Consider the following 13938-nt stretch of genomic DNA (forward strand, 5'->3'; position numbering starts at 1 on the left):
TCAAATGAATAGGAAGGGGAAGATTGTAGCACTAATTTTACTGGAATAAGGCTACAGTTCTGGCACAGGAATTTTAGTACAGGTCACATCAGAAGTGCGCTGAGAACAGAAAGGCAATGTTCCTGCAAGAGTTACTCAACACATTTTCTACATGCCTACTTCGGCTAAACAGTAACTTCAGCTAGTGCATTTCCCTGCCATGAGTTGTAGTTACTGGAGCTGAAAATTGTCTTCCCCGAGTCCTGTCCCAGGCTGAACTGTGTGTCTGGTGACCCACGAAGTCTCCTTTCTGGTGAATGGGAAGGGGCAGCTCAAAAGTCAAGAAGTCTGTGAGTGCCATGACAGTGACTTGAGATAGATTTATAGACTTGAAAGTCTTGTATAAGTAGTTTAATTCTTTTCTCAGCTTGTGTCTGTATTAGTTGGATGTGTTTTTCTTTAAGAACAGATTGCTGACCAAATACTTAAATCTGCTGCATATACTCTCCATATATGATTTTAACAAACATCTAGGTATTTGTAGTCGGAGACATGAATATAGAGTGTACATTTTAATTAAAAATTCTTATTTATGTGTTTACAGCTTTTATATGAATATATGCTCAAAATTGCAATTATATTGGGGTTTTTTGATTATTCATTCTTTATGGAAGCCTTTTTTACTCATAACCTTTCAGATTTAATTTGCAACAGGCAGAGTGGCGATTGAAATCTTCTGTGTCATTGTTAACAGCCTTTACAGTGCACAGCTGCAGAGCATCAAGAAGTTTGCTTGTACCTTTGTGACTTGTGAGGTTTCTGCTAACAGAAGCTGTGTTTCCATGCTGGGGTACCAGTCCCTCTATTGACTTGAAGGGCTGGGGCTGTTGGCAGACTACCATGAGGAATTGCTGGACATCATCACGCAGCCCATCAGCCAAGTCCATGGCTCTCGGAAATAAAAACATGTGGAGCCCAGGTACTTAACTGTTTTGCACAGTATTTTCCACTACAATAAATTCTGGAATCTGCTAAGGTAAGAGATTTGTGCAAAATTAATTACTCAGATTTACTTAATGTACATTCTTTTAACTGCTGATGCTTTACTTTTGCTCTTTGCAGTGCTTGAAAAGAAGAAATAATCACACAATAATGTCTCTTTAAATGTGTATAGGGATTTACAAAAAGTAGAGTGTAGTGGACAAGAGGAGTCCTTACTCTTCAAGAGCCTTCCATTCTACATCTGTCAGAGGGGGGTCAGTGAATGAAACTGTGGGTGCTTGTGTTCCAGTTTTTGTTGCTGATCCTTAGGAGCAGACTGTTTTTTTCAGAAGTGAAGTGAAGGAAGACAGAGGGCACTTGCAATAACTAGCAGGCTTTCCAAGCGGAAAGTCTGCCTGGAGAGCGACATGAAGTTGGTAATGTGTGAAAAGGGTTAAAGCAATGGGGCTGGTACTTGGTTGGTATGTAGGATTCAGGACAGGATGTAGGAGGGACAACATTAATATAACTGTTGTGAAATTGGTTGAAAATACAGGAAACATAGCAGCACTGTTTATAGAGCGGTAGTGATTGGCTGTAAGCATATAAACTGCATAAACCATGTTGGTTGGATGATGCCATACTACAACTAATCGTGTCTAACAAAGGCTGTCTTATTTTTACTTACAGACAGGTACAATGGGTATTTATTCTTCTGGAAGAGAAAAGTTGCTGTTAGCCCCCTGACACGAAAACACTTCTGGTGGTACAAAGCTTGGGTCCTTGCATCTGCGCATTCGTTTGATCAGATGGAAGAGTCCTACCAGAGGTACAAATGCGCAAGGAAGGACAGCTAACAGCACACAGATGGCCAGTACCCAAGGTGGATAAACTTTCTCCTCTTTCATAGGGAAGCCTTCCTATGGAGATAAAAAAGCAAACAAAAGAAATAATTGTAGGTACACTTAGATTTTGCTCTGATTTCTATTTGCATTTTCTTATGCTGTTATAGTAAGGATAGCAAAAGTTTTACTCTTGCTCTGCAATAGCATTCAGTGGCCATGTCCTTTGTATACCATTCTGATGGGTCTAAAGATGGCTGTAAATGTTTTGCAGTTTCAGAGACTTATAGCTGGAAGTGTGACACATTCCTAGGGATGCAGGGGTTGCCCAAAGAGTTATCAAACTTTCACCCTCTCCTGGTTAAGCTCTGATTATTCTTGTTAGTACTCAAAGCTTACCTGGTTTCAGCAATTACTGAGCATGCTCTTTGCCAAATAGGGAAGATTTATATGAGAGGTTGAGGGAATTATGATAATGCAATTTCTGCAAGTCTGTGACTATGAGTTTTATTTTGGGATGATAGATACTTAACGGCATTTGGAGGAGACACTGCTGCTGTGTATTCCTCGTGCAGTTTAAGACCAGAATCGATCTTCAAACCCCTACACAGGGTGTATTTGAGAGGCATCCAAGAAACTGCAACTGACGTGAGACAGTGACATCCAGATGAAATGTTCTCAGCATCAACATGTCTTTGGTGCTGAATTAAGCAACACTGTTCTCGGACCGCTGCCTCCCTCCCTGCCTGCCTCCCTGTCTGCCTGCCTATTCATCAGGGCCCCAGTGATATTGGTAGTTCTCACTGAGAAATGTTTTCATCCCTGTCATCTGTTATGCAGCACTAAAGCTCTGCTCATGCATTTGTTCCACCTCTGAATCCCCTGTAAGTATGGAGTGTCTGTGAGACATTTCATTTCAACAGTTCTCTGCATTACACACATCTGTAAGATATACGGAGCACGGAGTGTGCAGGATTCCTCAAGAAGAGGCTCTGTGAACAGAAATGCATTTTAGTATGTGTAACCTCTATGCATGCTGGAGCCTTCTCATTCTGAGCATTGCATCGCTTCAGGCTGCATTATGTAGGTAAGCAGTAGATGGCAATGATTTTAAAGGATCTGTTAAGGCAGAAAAATATACAACTCTTGCTCTTATTAGAAGTTTTGAAAATATTTGGGAACATACGTATTTAGGGTTCCAGGCTGCATAGCTTGGCGGCTTCTGTATCTGAAGAGTAACAAAGGCCACGAAGACAATTAGCAGGAGCAGAGGGCTAATAAACCTCCATGTAATCTGCCAGTAGAGATTGGGTTTTCGTCCAGTCATCCATTTCACATCTTCACTGAACCTTTTAAGAGGAGGCATGTTTATGATGATGTCAGATCTAAGTGGTAACAGTTTCACTTTTTCATATTTTTCTATAATTTTAAACACATGGTACAGCTCCCTAAATATTTTCTATTCCATAGCCTTCTTTAATAACTTACTATAGGCTTAAGTAAATAATAATATCAGTAAAGTAGGTCTTTATTAATCCCTACCAGGGATGAATGATCGATTTGCATTGCTAGTTTACACTACCTTAGCACCTAGTCTAAGGTTTCTAGGCACAAATAAGTAACGAAAATATTACAGTAGTTCTGTAGAACTATTCAAACATTTAAAAAAAGACAAAATTGCCAAGGGAACAAACATAGCTTGTTAGGAAGAAGTCTGAATTAGCCAGCACCAAATGAATCAAATCAGGTCAGGGACAAAACTATTGCAACCTGAGCTGGCTTCCTCTGCAGTCAGTAGTGGCAGTTGCTTGGATATGGAGCTGATCTTTTACATATACCTTTTACAGTTTTGTACATTGAATGGGTGGTAGATATATGGTTCTGGGTTTGATAGTTACAAGATAACCTGCATCTATCAAGTTGGAAAGAGTTTTGTAATCTGGGATAGGAATTGTGATTTTTGTGTGTGTGTTTTCAAACACCAGCTTTGTCTTCAATTCTGTTAATCTAACTGAAGATATTAGAAATTCTCTTGAGAACTAGGAAAAAGTGATTTGACTATGCTCATATCCCATAGTAACAAAGAGGAAAAAGTATATGTATACTAGCACAGCAGAGAAAATACAGGTGCTGTGGCATCCAGAGTCTGTTGTAGTGTATGAAACCAGATTTTATTGCTACTTCTGCATCATGGAAGATTGAGGCTAGCTTTATGGGCAGCAAGAGGGATGTGTGAAATTGTTCCTGATGATATAGCCTGGGAGTTATCACCATTTAACATGGGAAATGCTCCACGGATCTTAACAGTTGATATAAAAATTTAATGCAGGGATTTTATCTGTAATTTTCCTTCAGTTTCTTATTTTTAAAATCATAGCCTATGGTAAGACTTAAGTTGGGGTGATACTGAAACACCTTGATATGCAACAGCACTGGCCAAATATGAGTTCATTACCTATACAGTATACAAACTGATCCACAAAAAATCAGGGCCTTCATGATCACAGTGCCAGAGTAAGAATTGGGAAGGTGAAGTTCCAACATGTAGCTGAGTGAATTGCAGAGGGGAAAAGATGAATCTTTACTGTAAACCGGGGAAATTTCTGAATTGGAAGGACCCTTAGTAGAGAAGGCAGGTTTATTCTAAATCAAAATGAGATAAGATTTCTGGCATTTACAATTACAAAGGATGTAGGAAAGCTTTTAAACTAAAGAGTGAATTTAATTATTGTCTGTGACTGCGGATAGTCTCAGCATGCATGTTGAGCCTTTTAACATGGGGGAGTTACTGCATGTTGCTTACTATGAAGTTTGAGGGGAAAAATAATGACAAAGAAGAAATAAAAGTATACAAAACAAAAGGGCAGTAACAGGAGGATATCTGAAAGATGGTGTAACTCCTCTTTGCCAAAGAACTACGATGGCTGTTGACTTTCTAGCTTTAAACTTAGGATCCCCCCTTTAATAAGTGCTATGCAGAGATTATGCTTCCTGTTTTACAAATATAGGAGATTTGAAGCAAAGAATGGTAACTACATTCACAGAACTGGTAAGTGCTATGGAAATAAGTTAATATTGTATACCTGTATGTGACATACATGGGTTGAGAGGAAAATGCATTTGTCTCTTATGAGAAAACAATTCTGTCTGTTTCCAACATACCTTTTAATTTTATAGACATACGCAACCCCAATCACCTCAAAGAAAGCGATGACTAGAAGAGGCAATGAGCCTGCATAGCTGTCAAAAATGTCAATCCAGTAACTCCCCGAACCCAGCGTAAAACACAGAGCAATGAGGAAGCAAATTAGACATATTATACCTGAAGGAAAAGAGGTATCTTTGTTATTGGAGTACTGAACTGAACTTGGTAAGTATATTTTTATTCTAAATTATTTTGTTTCTTGTTCTAGTGATTTTTAGTCTCTCTTCCTCTATGGAGCTACAATAGGCTGTTTTTTTTCCTTAGGGGGGCTAATATCACTTCCCAAACTCAGTTTTCCCCCATGTGTTGGCCAAGAGGCACCACCCTGTTGCAGGAGGAGTGCACTCGTGTGACTCGGAGCATCCTTCAGTTGTTAGTGCTTCCAGCAGATACCCGGGTCTGTGCTGTGCTATTACCCTATGTTAATTTTTGACTGATGTAGTGACTTTCAAGTGCCCTCATTTCCACGCAGTCATAGGCTCAAAGCACAGGCAGTGTAAGGACTCCCTGGATTTCTGCCCCCCATTTCCTCAAAGGGCCCAGAGCTACAAATGTGTATGTCCCTTATGTCCCGGCGTGTATGGTTAAGGTTTCACCACGCTTCCGTACAGTCAGCTCCCCTTTAGCCAAGATACGGATTTGGGGTAATTGAGAGCAAAAATGGGAAAGAGGGAAAGTGTTGCTGGATGCAGACATGGGCTGCAAATCAGTTTGTACGTCCTTGTGCTGTGTTACTAATTGCTTCTGACTCTGAGATGGCCTTTGGTTCAATGCTGTGTAAAGTTGACTCCAGACTTTTTTTTTAAAAAAAAAACAACCCTCACAATTGGAAAATCAATTTCAAAATAATATGGTTACCTCATCAAGTTGCAAATAAATCTGTTTCTACATAAAGAACTGTAAAATGAGAAGGATATCATTTAGATACCACAGGAAGACTCTAAAAAAGGCGTGACAGCAGTATTCCCCGTAAGAATTTAAAAAGGCACATTGCAGAAGTGTTAATCTGTTACTTCAAACTGCGGAAATTTTTCTAGAACAATTTTTCGAGACCAATTTCACAGCAGGATCTCTCAGACTCTCACCGAGTCTGGTTCGTAAGGAGCAGGTTGGGTTCAGTAACTGCCTCTGGTTGAAAAGATCTGGGTTTGGTGCAAGAACAGGTTCGCACGCACTTGTTCCTCGGTTTCCAAGTGGTAATTTTCTACTCTGGCATGTTCACACTAAATGTGCAATAATCTGTAGCAGCATAAATCTGAACGAAATAGGGGTGAATGACCTGTCTTGCAGTTGTGACGTGGTAAGTTCATGCGCAGGTGGTTATGGCAGACCAGCTGATGTCACTGGTTGCCTTAAAATGACTTGTTTAGGTGCTAAAGGCTTAAGTGAAGACAAGGCTCTTCCTGATGTCTACAACAGCTCAGAGTGAACTTGGCTGCAGTAATAGCAATTCAACAAGCTTTCTCAGACTGAAACAGCTCTTGCAAGCTAAGAAAAAAACTGCCAAAGGCAATATAATACTGTCATCTAACAGCTTCTGCCATAACTGCTACCTCATCTATGTGCTTATCTTCTGCAAACACAATCCACTGTCCTTACCAACACTGTGAGATAGCTAAGTTAATATTACAAATTCTTAATCCCTCTATGATAATTATTAAGCTGTTAGCCGTTTGCGCGTCTATGAAGAAGCCACCTTCTTTGAACAAAGCAAATACCTTACCAGATATTAGCTCTTTGGGTATTGATTTAGATATAATTTGAAGCTCTAGAAGAGGAGTGAAGACTCCCTCGATGTTCCCAAACATAGAAGAAAGGCCCAAGCTGAACAACATTATGAAAAACAGGATGGCCCAGGCCTGGGAGCCTGGCATTAGAATGATGGCTTGAGTGAAAATGATGAAGGCCAAGCCAGTTCCCGATACACTCTGCAGAATTCACAAACAGATAAAAAAATGCATTATAATGGCATAAATGTAGTTTCTTGTGCATATAGAATTATAACATGCTTCTGTCCTTCCCTGGAGTCAAGGGTGCTGGTCAGCCTGTGGGGCTCTGTGGCAGCCAGCAGCTGAGAAAATGGGTAGTGGCGAGTGTTGGTGGGGATTTTAATTTTAAATGGTCTATAAGAGATGTGTAGAGAATCATATAGCAGAATTTTAGCTTGCACAGAGAGATGGGTCCAGAATAAAGCAGATCTGAGAGTTGTAATTGAAATAACAATTGTTTTGCTAATACCATCTTAAATACGTTTAAAAAAAAAAAAATCTATGATGTAATAGCTGCTAGAAAGAAAAAGATGTAAATAAGAATATGATTGGCACTCTGGCAACAAGAAAGTTGGTGAATAGTTGATTGTAAAAACCCCCCTAGTTACCAGGGCAGAAAAGGCTAATAGGGAAAAATGCAATTTCAGTCAAATTTCTTTGAATTCAGTCTCCCAAGGACAAGGATATTTAAATCTAAGCATTGAAAAATGCTAATGTTGCTCTAATTTGGAAGTAAAATATGTCAAAACCGTAAATCAGAAATGGGTGCCATCAGAGGAAGCCAGACAAAACAGAAACTGGCTTGTGTCAGGGCTGGAATGTTGTCCTTGGACTTCTCCATCATGTGAGTAAAATAGCCTATTTCACCGTCATTGTGTGTTAAGGCTATTGTGCATTAGCACACCCTGTCTCTAGCAAATGTGTCCACCCTTTTGTCCTAAGATTTTTTTTTTTTCTTTTTCTCAAGCTCCTTTTTTTCTTCTTCTCTCCTCCTACCATAGCCCTATTCTTTTTGCATTAGGTGGTAAGGACTTGTTACAAGGCAGTACAAATGGGTGAGTAGTAAAGGACAGTTACAGGACTGGGTGGGATCACTGGAGCAACTGGAATGAGGTTGGAGAAGTAAACAGAGAAGAAACATCTGTGTTTAGTGATACAGGAAATGTTTTAGGAGAGTTGGAAAAGAAGGAAAGGGAGAGGATCGTGGTGTATTTTGGTGGGGGCGAGGTGGGTTGGGAGAAAAAAATTAAAATATTGGTGAGATCCTGTGCAGAGAGGAGGAAAAATAAAAGGTTGAGGATAAGAGGGAACAGAAAGGTGGGGAAAGGAAGATAAAAGAGAAGATAGTGATAAGATACCTTCCTGGTGGTCGTATATGGGATTGAAGGCAAACAGTGAACATTTTAATAGATTTTTTTGATACTTTCCTAAATATGGATTTAGAAAACTCCCATTCAGCATCCTTTTTGCTATAATCTTTCAGCTAGATGTGTTTTCTCTGTTGAGCTTATTCCTGTAAACCAAAGTAGGACTGAATCTAGTGTCTATGGTAGGCTCCAGGGAGGAGAACCTTTGAAGATTAGTTTTGTGATAATAATGTGTAATTTTGCATGTTGTATCAGGCAGCTTTGAGTTCAGACTGTCCTACAACAGTGTCGTTATTTCAAATTTTGAAAAATTGTTTTGGTTCATGATTATGTATAATATATTCATTACGAGTAAAGTACAGGTAGTTATAAGAAAAAGGAAGATACTGGTCCTTCTATGTAGTTTGTTTAAGGGTTACTTTGTTGAAAGCAATTATGGTACCTGATCAAGAAATTCTTGAAGGTCACAGCTTTTCAGTTTGAGTCCAGCAATTTTTTCTGGATATGATGAATTTAGGAAACTAATCCAGGTAGTATAGTTCTGTCGCATGATGCTTTCTTCCGGAAGATCAAATTCATTGATGATACTGATAATGTTCCTGCCAGAGAAGCCAACGTATCACTAGTTTAAATTTTTGGAGATGATGTGGCTGGAAATGCTATGCCATGTATTCAGATGTTAATAGAATGTTCTGTTTACTTTCTGTGCTGTTATTTACAATATAAAGGAAAATATTGAATGAGGACTTGTATATAAAATAGGAGAAAATATTCAGACTATTAATGTCTTCTTTTTCAGATCCAAACTCTGAGTACTTTATGCAGGTGCAGTCTCTAAAACATTTCTATTTTTATTTTATCATTTCTCCAGACCATTTCCACCACTTGTGTTTAATAACTTAGTGAACCTGGTGGAATAGGAAAAGGTGTTGTTTTTTTAACTACTTCCAATGCTAGTCTGAGATTGAGATGTGATCCTTGATGCACTATTTATAATGGATTGTTTTATAATTTGTCTTGCTTCTTACAAATGCTACCCCTGATCATTCTTGCCTCAGTGCCATAATACTTTCTATTTTTATATTAGACTTCTCCATACAGATACTTCTCCTTTTTAGTGAAAATAAATTCTCTAAATGCATGTTTTTCAAGTAATACATTCTCTGTTTATGCATTGAAACCACAGTATAACACTGGAAACACAAGTTTCTTACCTGTCCAAGCAGTCCCAATAGCCTGTGGTTGCTTTAAACCCCAAAACAGAAAAGACTGGGATGGAAGCGTAGAGGGATGTCATGCTGTTCACAATTGCTACTGTCACAGCATCCTTTTCACAGTCATTTCTAGAAATAGCATTCAAACAAGTGGAGTGACTAAAAAAAGGCAGTATTTTATCTGTGGTTCTCTCAGGTTTTTCTGCAAACATTTTATTTTTTTTCAGATTCCCACCCCACCCCACCCCCCCCCCCCCCCCCGCCCCCTTCCTGCTAGAAAATCTATTTGGCCTTTTAGAAAGACAGCAGCTGTTAAGATCCTTTAGAAAAATTAAGATCCTTTATAAATATCCTAAGGAAAGAGTTTTGAAAATTTTAGAAAATTGCACAAAATGCAGCAAGAATTTAGCAATTTTATAAAGGTTGTAGTTCTACTTACTTTGGTGGATTGTAGCTTGAGAATGCAATAAGCCCTCCAAAAGCCAAAGAGAGAGAGAAGAAAATCTGGGTAGCTGCATCAAGCCATACACGGGGATTTTTCAAAGTGTTCAGCTGAAATAATTGGAATAAATGCATGTATTAGGCTTAAATTCTTTTTATTAATCCACATACTGGTTAACTTACAGTTTAAGAATAATATCTTCCTAAAACTGTATAAACAAATACTAAACCTTCATTGTTTTAAGACACAAAGTGATTCTATAGCTTTCCAAATTCACTTAAAAAAAAAAAAAGACTAAAAGCCCAAGCAGCCAAGAAGAGGATATTCCTTCAAAAGAGCATCTTATATTCAAAGTACTGTGAAAACAGCAATAAAAGATAAAAGGGCAACATAGGAAAAACAAGGAAAAAGGAGAAATTGATGGAGTGAAATTTGAATTTTGATGTAAGGGCGATGTCATAGAGGAAGCTAAATTAAAAAGTCAATGACTGTTGGATTACAGAGAATAATATGCAATTTTAAATAGCTGCCCTAAGAAGGAATCTTACCATTAAAATCAGTCTAAAAGAAAAAGATAAAACATATGTAATGTGCAAAATGTAAATGTGCTCAATTAATACTAGTTTCTGGCAGAAACTAAGAAGTGGCGTGTTATATTCATATAGAGAGCATTATTTTGCTTTGTTTACATCAGTCTGAGTCAAATCTGCATCCTAGTCACACGGGGCGAACTGTGTGTTTTCTGTGTCATGTCTATGTGCCTGTGCTATTGATCCTAGCACTTGACTAGGAACATCGGCAGGAATGATCCTACTAGGAGCATTTGCAGGAAGGAGAGGTAAGTATGCCAAAAGACCCTTAATAGCATTTTGGGTTTCTCTGAAGCTGGCCTGAGCTTGAAGAGTGAGAATAATGGGTTCATCTCAGCGTGGATGGATGCAGTGAATGCCATTACCGCAGATGCTTTCTCCACAGGCATGCCAGTGCTTTGACCACAGCAGAACTGGTATAATGTTTTGTTCAACATAGCATAGCAAGCAGATATGTGTAACCACTACTGGCTGAAATGCTTCAGCTTAGGCAAACCTTTCTAGAGGTTTATTTTGAAAGATCATAAGCAAACCCTCCAATGCCAGAGTGCTCACTGGTAGGACCTTGTGCAGGTGCAGAACTAGATTGCTATTGCAGTTCAGAAGCTCAGCATTCGCATTGCTACGTGGCCTTCACAGCTCGATGAAGTGCTGCCAAGTCAATTGTCAGTGCTGATAGACGTGACTGTTACAAGTCTGGCTTTCTGACTGGGGACTTTGGCACATGAGTCTGGAGATAGTTTAGTTTGGTGCTAGAGGCAATGCATTTGTTGACTTTAAAAGATGCTAATCAACCCCCAAACTTGAAGAAATAGTGGACTGGCAAGCATGCCGTGGCAATGTCATTATCTGGTCTTAAGCAAATAATTATGAATCTAAATGTTATTTTGTATTTTCAGTAATACGGCATACAGATTTCATAAGCGTGTCTTCAGAAAAAAAAATGTGCTGAAGCTAGAAATATGTGGATAAAGATACACAACCAGAATGTTAATGAATGAACATGGGAGTAATGAGGAGAGGAAGCATAATTGCTCCCCCCCTGCACGGTGAGGTATTTGGATACTTGAACATGTGAAACACAGATGGAAACTTTGTTAAAACAGAACTAAAAAATACTGGGATCCCTGTGATGTGTAATTTTGGTGTAAAAACAGCTATTGCTTTTCTCATAAGCAAGTGGCCAACAAGTAATACTGCACTTAAAGACAGCAGTTCATTAAGGTAATGCTTTCGTTCTCCTTAATGCCAGAAACAATATGGACAGACCAGGTACCTTGAAAGGAGTTTTAAGTGTCCATTCACAGTAATATATCATGTGTAAAACTAAACCGCAAAATAGAGGAAAAAATTACAAATTGCCTCTGTGATAAAGGATCTGGTGCCTGTGCTGCCTTTTTCTTTTTCATGGCTATTCTCACTGCTCATTAAATAGCTGCAGAGCTCTGGGTGCAGGCATCAGTTGCCCGACCAAGTTCCTGGAATTGTTCATTGCCAGAGAACCCCCAAATATTTGCAGTCTCTGAAGCTCTTTCAGATGTGAAACAGACTGGAGAAGGAGGCATTTGTGCTCCTGAGCTAACACAGGTGTCCACAGAAGCTGAACCATGTAGAGACCATTGCTGATGCTTCATGGGATCCCTTTTCTGCTGCCTCTGATAATTTTTTTTTTTTTTCCCAAGAACTTTTTCAAAAGTCTCTGTTCCAGCTCCTCTGTTGCTTCATCTTTGTACAACTTCTGCTTTCCCCTCAAGTGCCTGTGAGCGTAACTTCAGTATCTTTTTTGTTTTCTTGGCAGCTTCACTTTCCACGTAGCCAAAGATTTAGAGAGGGTAAGTAAATCGTCAGGCTTCTCCATGTCTGAAAGTCAATGAAAAGAAGTATTCATTATTTGTTCTAGAATTTAAGGTGTGAAAGTGTGTCAGATGGCAAAAAGCTGATTATGTATTACTGCATGAAAATAAAACCACAGCCTGCCATATTTAAAATCCATATGCATACAGTTATTTGTGATATTTATTAATGAGAACTAAAATACAAACTTGGAAAGTGAATAAACGTAAACAATGGTGGTTTGGAAAAAAAATACTAAATTTGTTTGGGTGATTATAATGTCGAAATTGGGTAAGATGCGACTTTTTTCACTAGGTATTACTTACTTTTACAGATTTTCAAAAACAACAGTGAGATGTAACAGTTACCAGAGAGTGGATGTGGCAACTATTACAGAGAAACTACAATTTGTGCTGCACTGCAAAGTTGAAAAACAGTTGGAAAAGGTTGCCTCCAGTAAGTGGAGACTGTCGAGAAGGTTGGGGTTTTTTTTAATTTTTTAAAGAAAGCTGAAACAGGCAGTAGGTGAGCTAATTCTTATTTATTTTGCTAAAACTTTACAAGCTTCCTGCAAAAAGACAGGAAAAGAAGAAGACGACAGTACACACTTAAGAAATATGCTTTACAGTTTTGTGAGCTAATGTGATCTGGTTGGGCTAGGTAAATCTTTGCCAGAAAAACCCCACAAACCAACAACCCACCTGTACAACTCACTTTGGGACATCCCCTGTGGAGAAGTGTAACAAGAAAAATGCATGTATTTACTGATGGCTGTGGTGGGAATAGTTCCTCATTAAACAGGCTAACAGAAAAGGCAATACTGGTACTGCAGTTGTGGGCTAAGGGGAAGAAGAGAGAAAGGAGACATTGCAGCGGTATGCTTACAGTCTTTTTCAAGTCCCTGAAGTGCCAGAATCCTCCATAGCAGTTGGTGTGTTAGTTGAACAAAGCCATCTCTCTGTCTTACACTATAACTTTCTATGCAATAGCAATACCCATAGCAGATATCACTTACCAGGCTGTTGCATCAGCTTTTCTGTGGTTGTAGATAAGAACATAGTTTCATCACCAAAACCATCTTCAGAAGACTTTGCAAGGGTGTTCCCAGGATCTGCTTCATCAAACCGACTAATCATTAACTGCAGGTTGATTGCAGACGGGTTTTCATTCTGACTTCTGGTGCTAGTCTACAAAACCATCCGGCGCTTCTTTTATGATGATCCGCTCCACCTCAGCACTGCGATACCTCCAGGCTTTGTGAACACACACAAATCTAGTTTTTGCATTAAGTTCACTGTGCAATGATCGTAAGTCCTGAAGGTGCCTGAGCTCTTCTAGAGAAACCCGACAACCAGCCTGAGACCAAATGACAACAGTCGTTGACAGCCGGCTGAATATGAGCCAGCAGTGTGCCCAGGTGGCCAAGGCGGCCAACGGCATCCTGGCCTGTGTCAGAAACAGTGTGGCCAGCAGGAGTAGGGAGGTGATCGTGCCCCTGTACTCGGCGCTGGTGAGGCTGCACCTCGAATTCAGTTTTGGGCCCCTCACTACAAGAAGGACATTGAGGTGCTGGAGCGTGACCAGAGAAGGGCAACGAAGCTGGTGAGGGGTCTGGAGCACAAGTCTTATGAGGAGAGGCTGAGGGAACTGGGGTTGTTCAGTCTGCAGAAGAGGAGGCTGAGGGGAGACCTCATCGCTCTCTCCAACTACCTGAAA

The 13938-nt window shown here is 39.5% G+C and overlaps 1 protein-coding gene across 1 annotated transcript in view; it reads right to left on the reverse strand.

Annotated features, from left to right (window-relative positions):
- Nucleotides 1-1667: 1667 nt before the first annotated feature.
- The window catches only part of LOC104257824 (sodium-dependent neutral amino acid transporter B(0)AT3), a 29873-nt gene continuing 17602 nt past the window's right edge, over nucleotides 1668-13938 (reverse strand). The window contains exons 6-12 of the mRNA XM_009812728.2: nucleotides 9797-9909; nucleotides 9358-9486; nucleotides 8586-8742; nucleotides 6731-6935; nucleotides 4965-5124; nucleotides 2989-3151; nucleotides 1668-1880 (exon numbers count right to left, since the gene is read on the reverse strand). Coding sequence (XP_009811030.1) covers nucleotides 1668-1880; nucleotides 2989-3151; nucleotides 4965-5124; nucleotides 6731-6935; nucleotides 8586-8742; nucleotides 9358-9486; nucleotides 9797-9909 — 1140 coding nt within the window. The remainder of the gene's footprint in view (nucleotides 1881-2988; nucleotides 3152-4964; nucleotides 5125-6730; nucleotides 6936-8585; nucleotides 8743-9357; nucleotides 9487-9796; nucleotides 9910-13938) is intronic.

The sequence above is a fragment of the Gavia stellata genome, chromosome 3, assembly GCF_030936135.1.
Source record: "Gavia stellata isolate bGavSte3 chromosome 3, bGavSte3.hap2, whole genome shotgun sequence".
Lineage (NCBI taxonomy): Eukaryota > Metazoa > Chordata > Aves > Gaviiformes > Gaviidae > Gavia > Gavia stellata.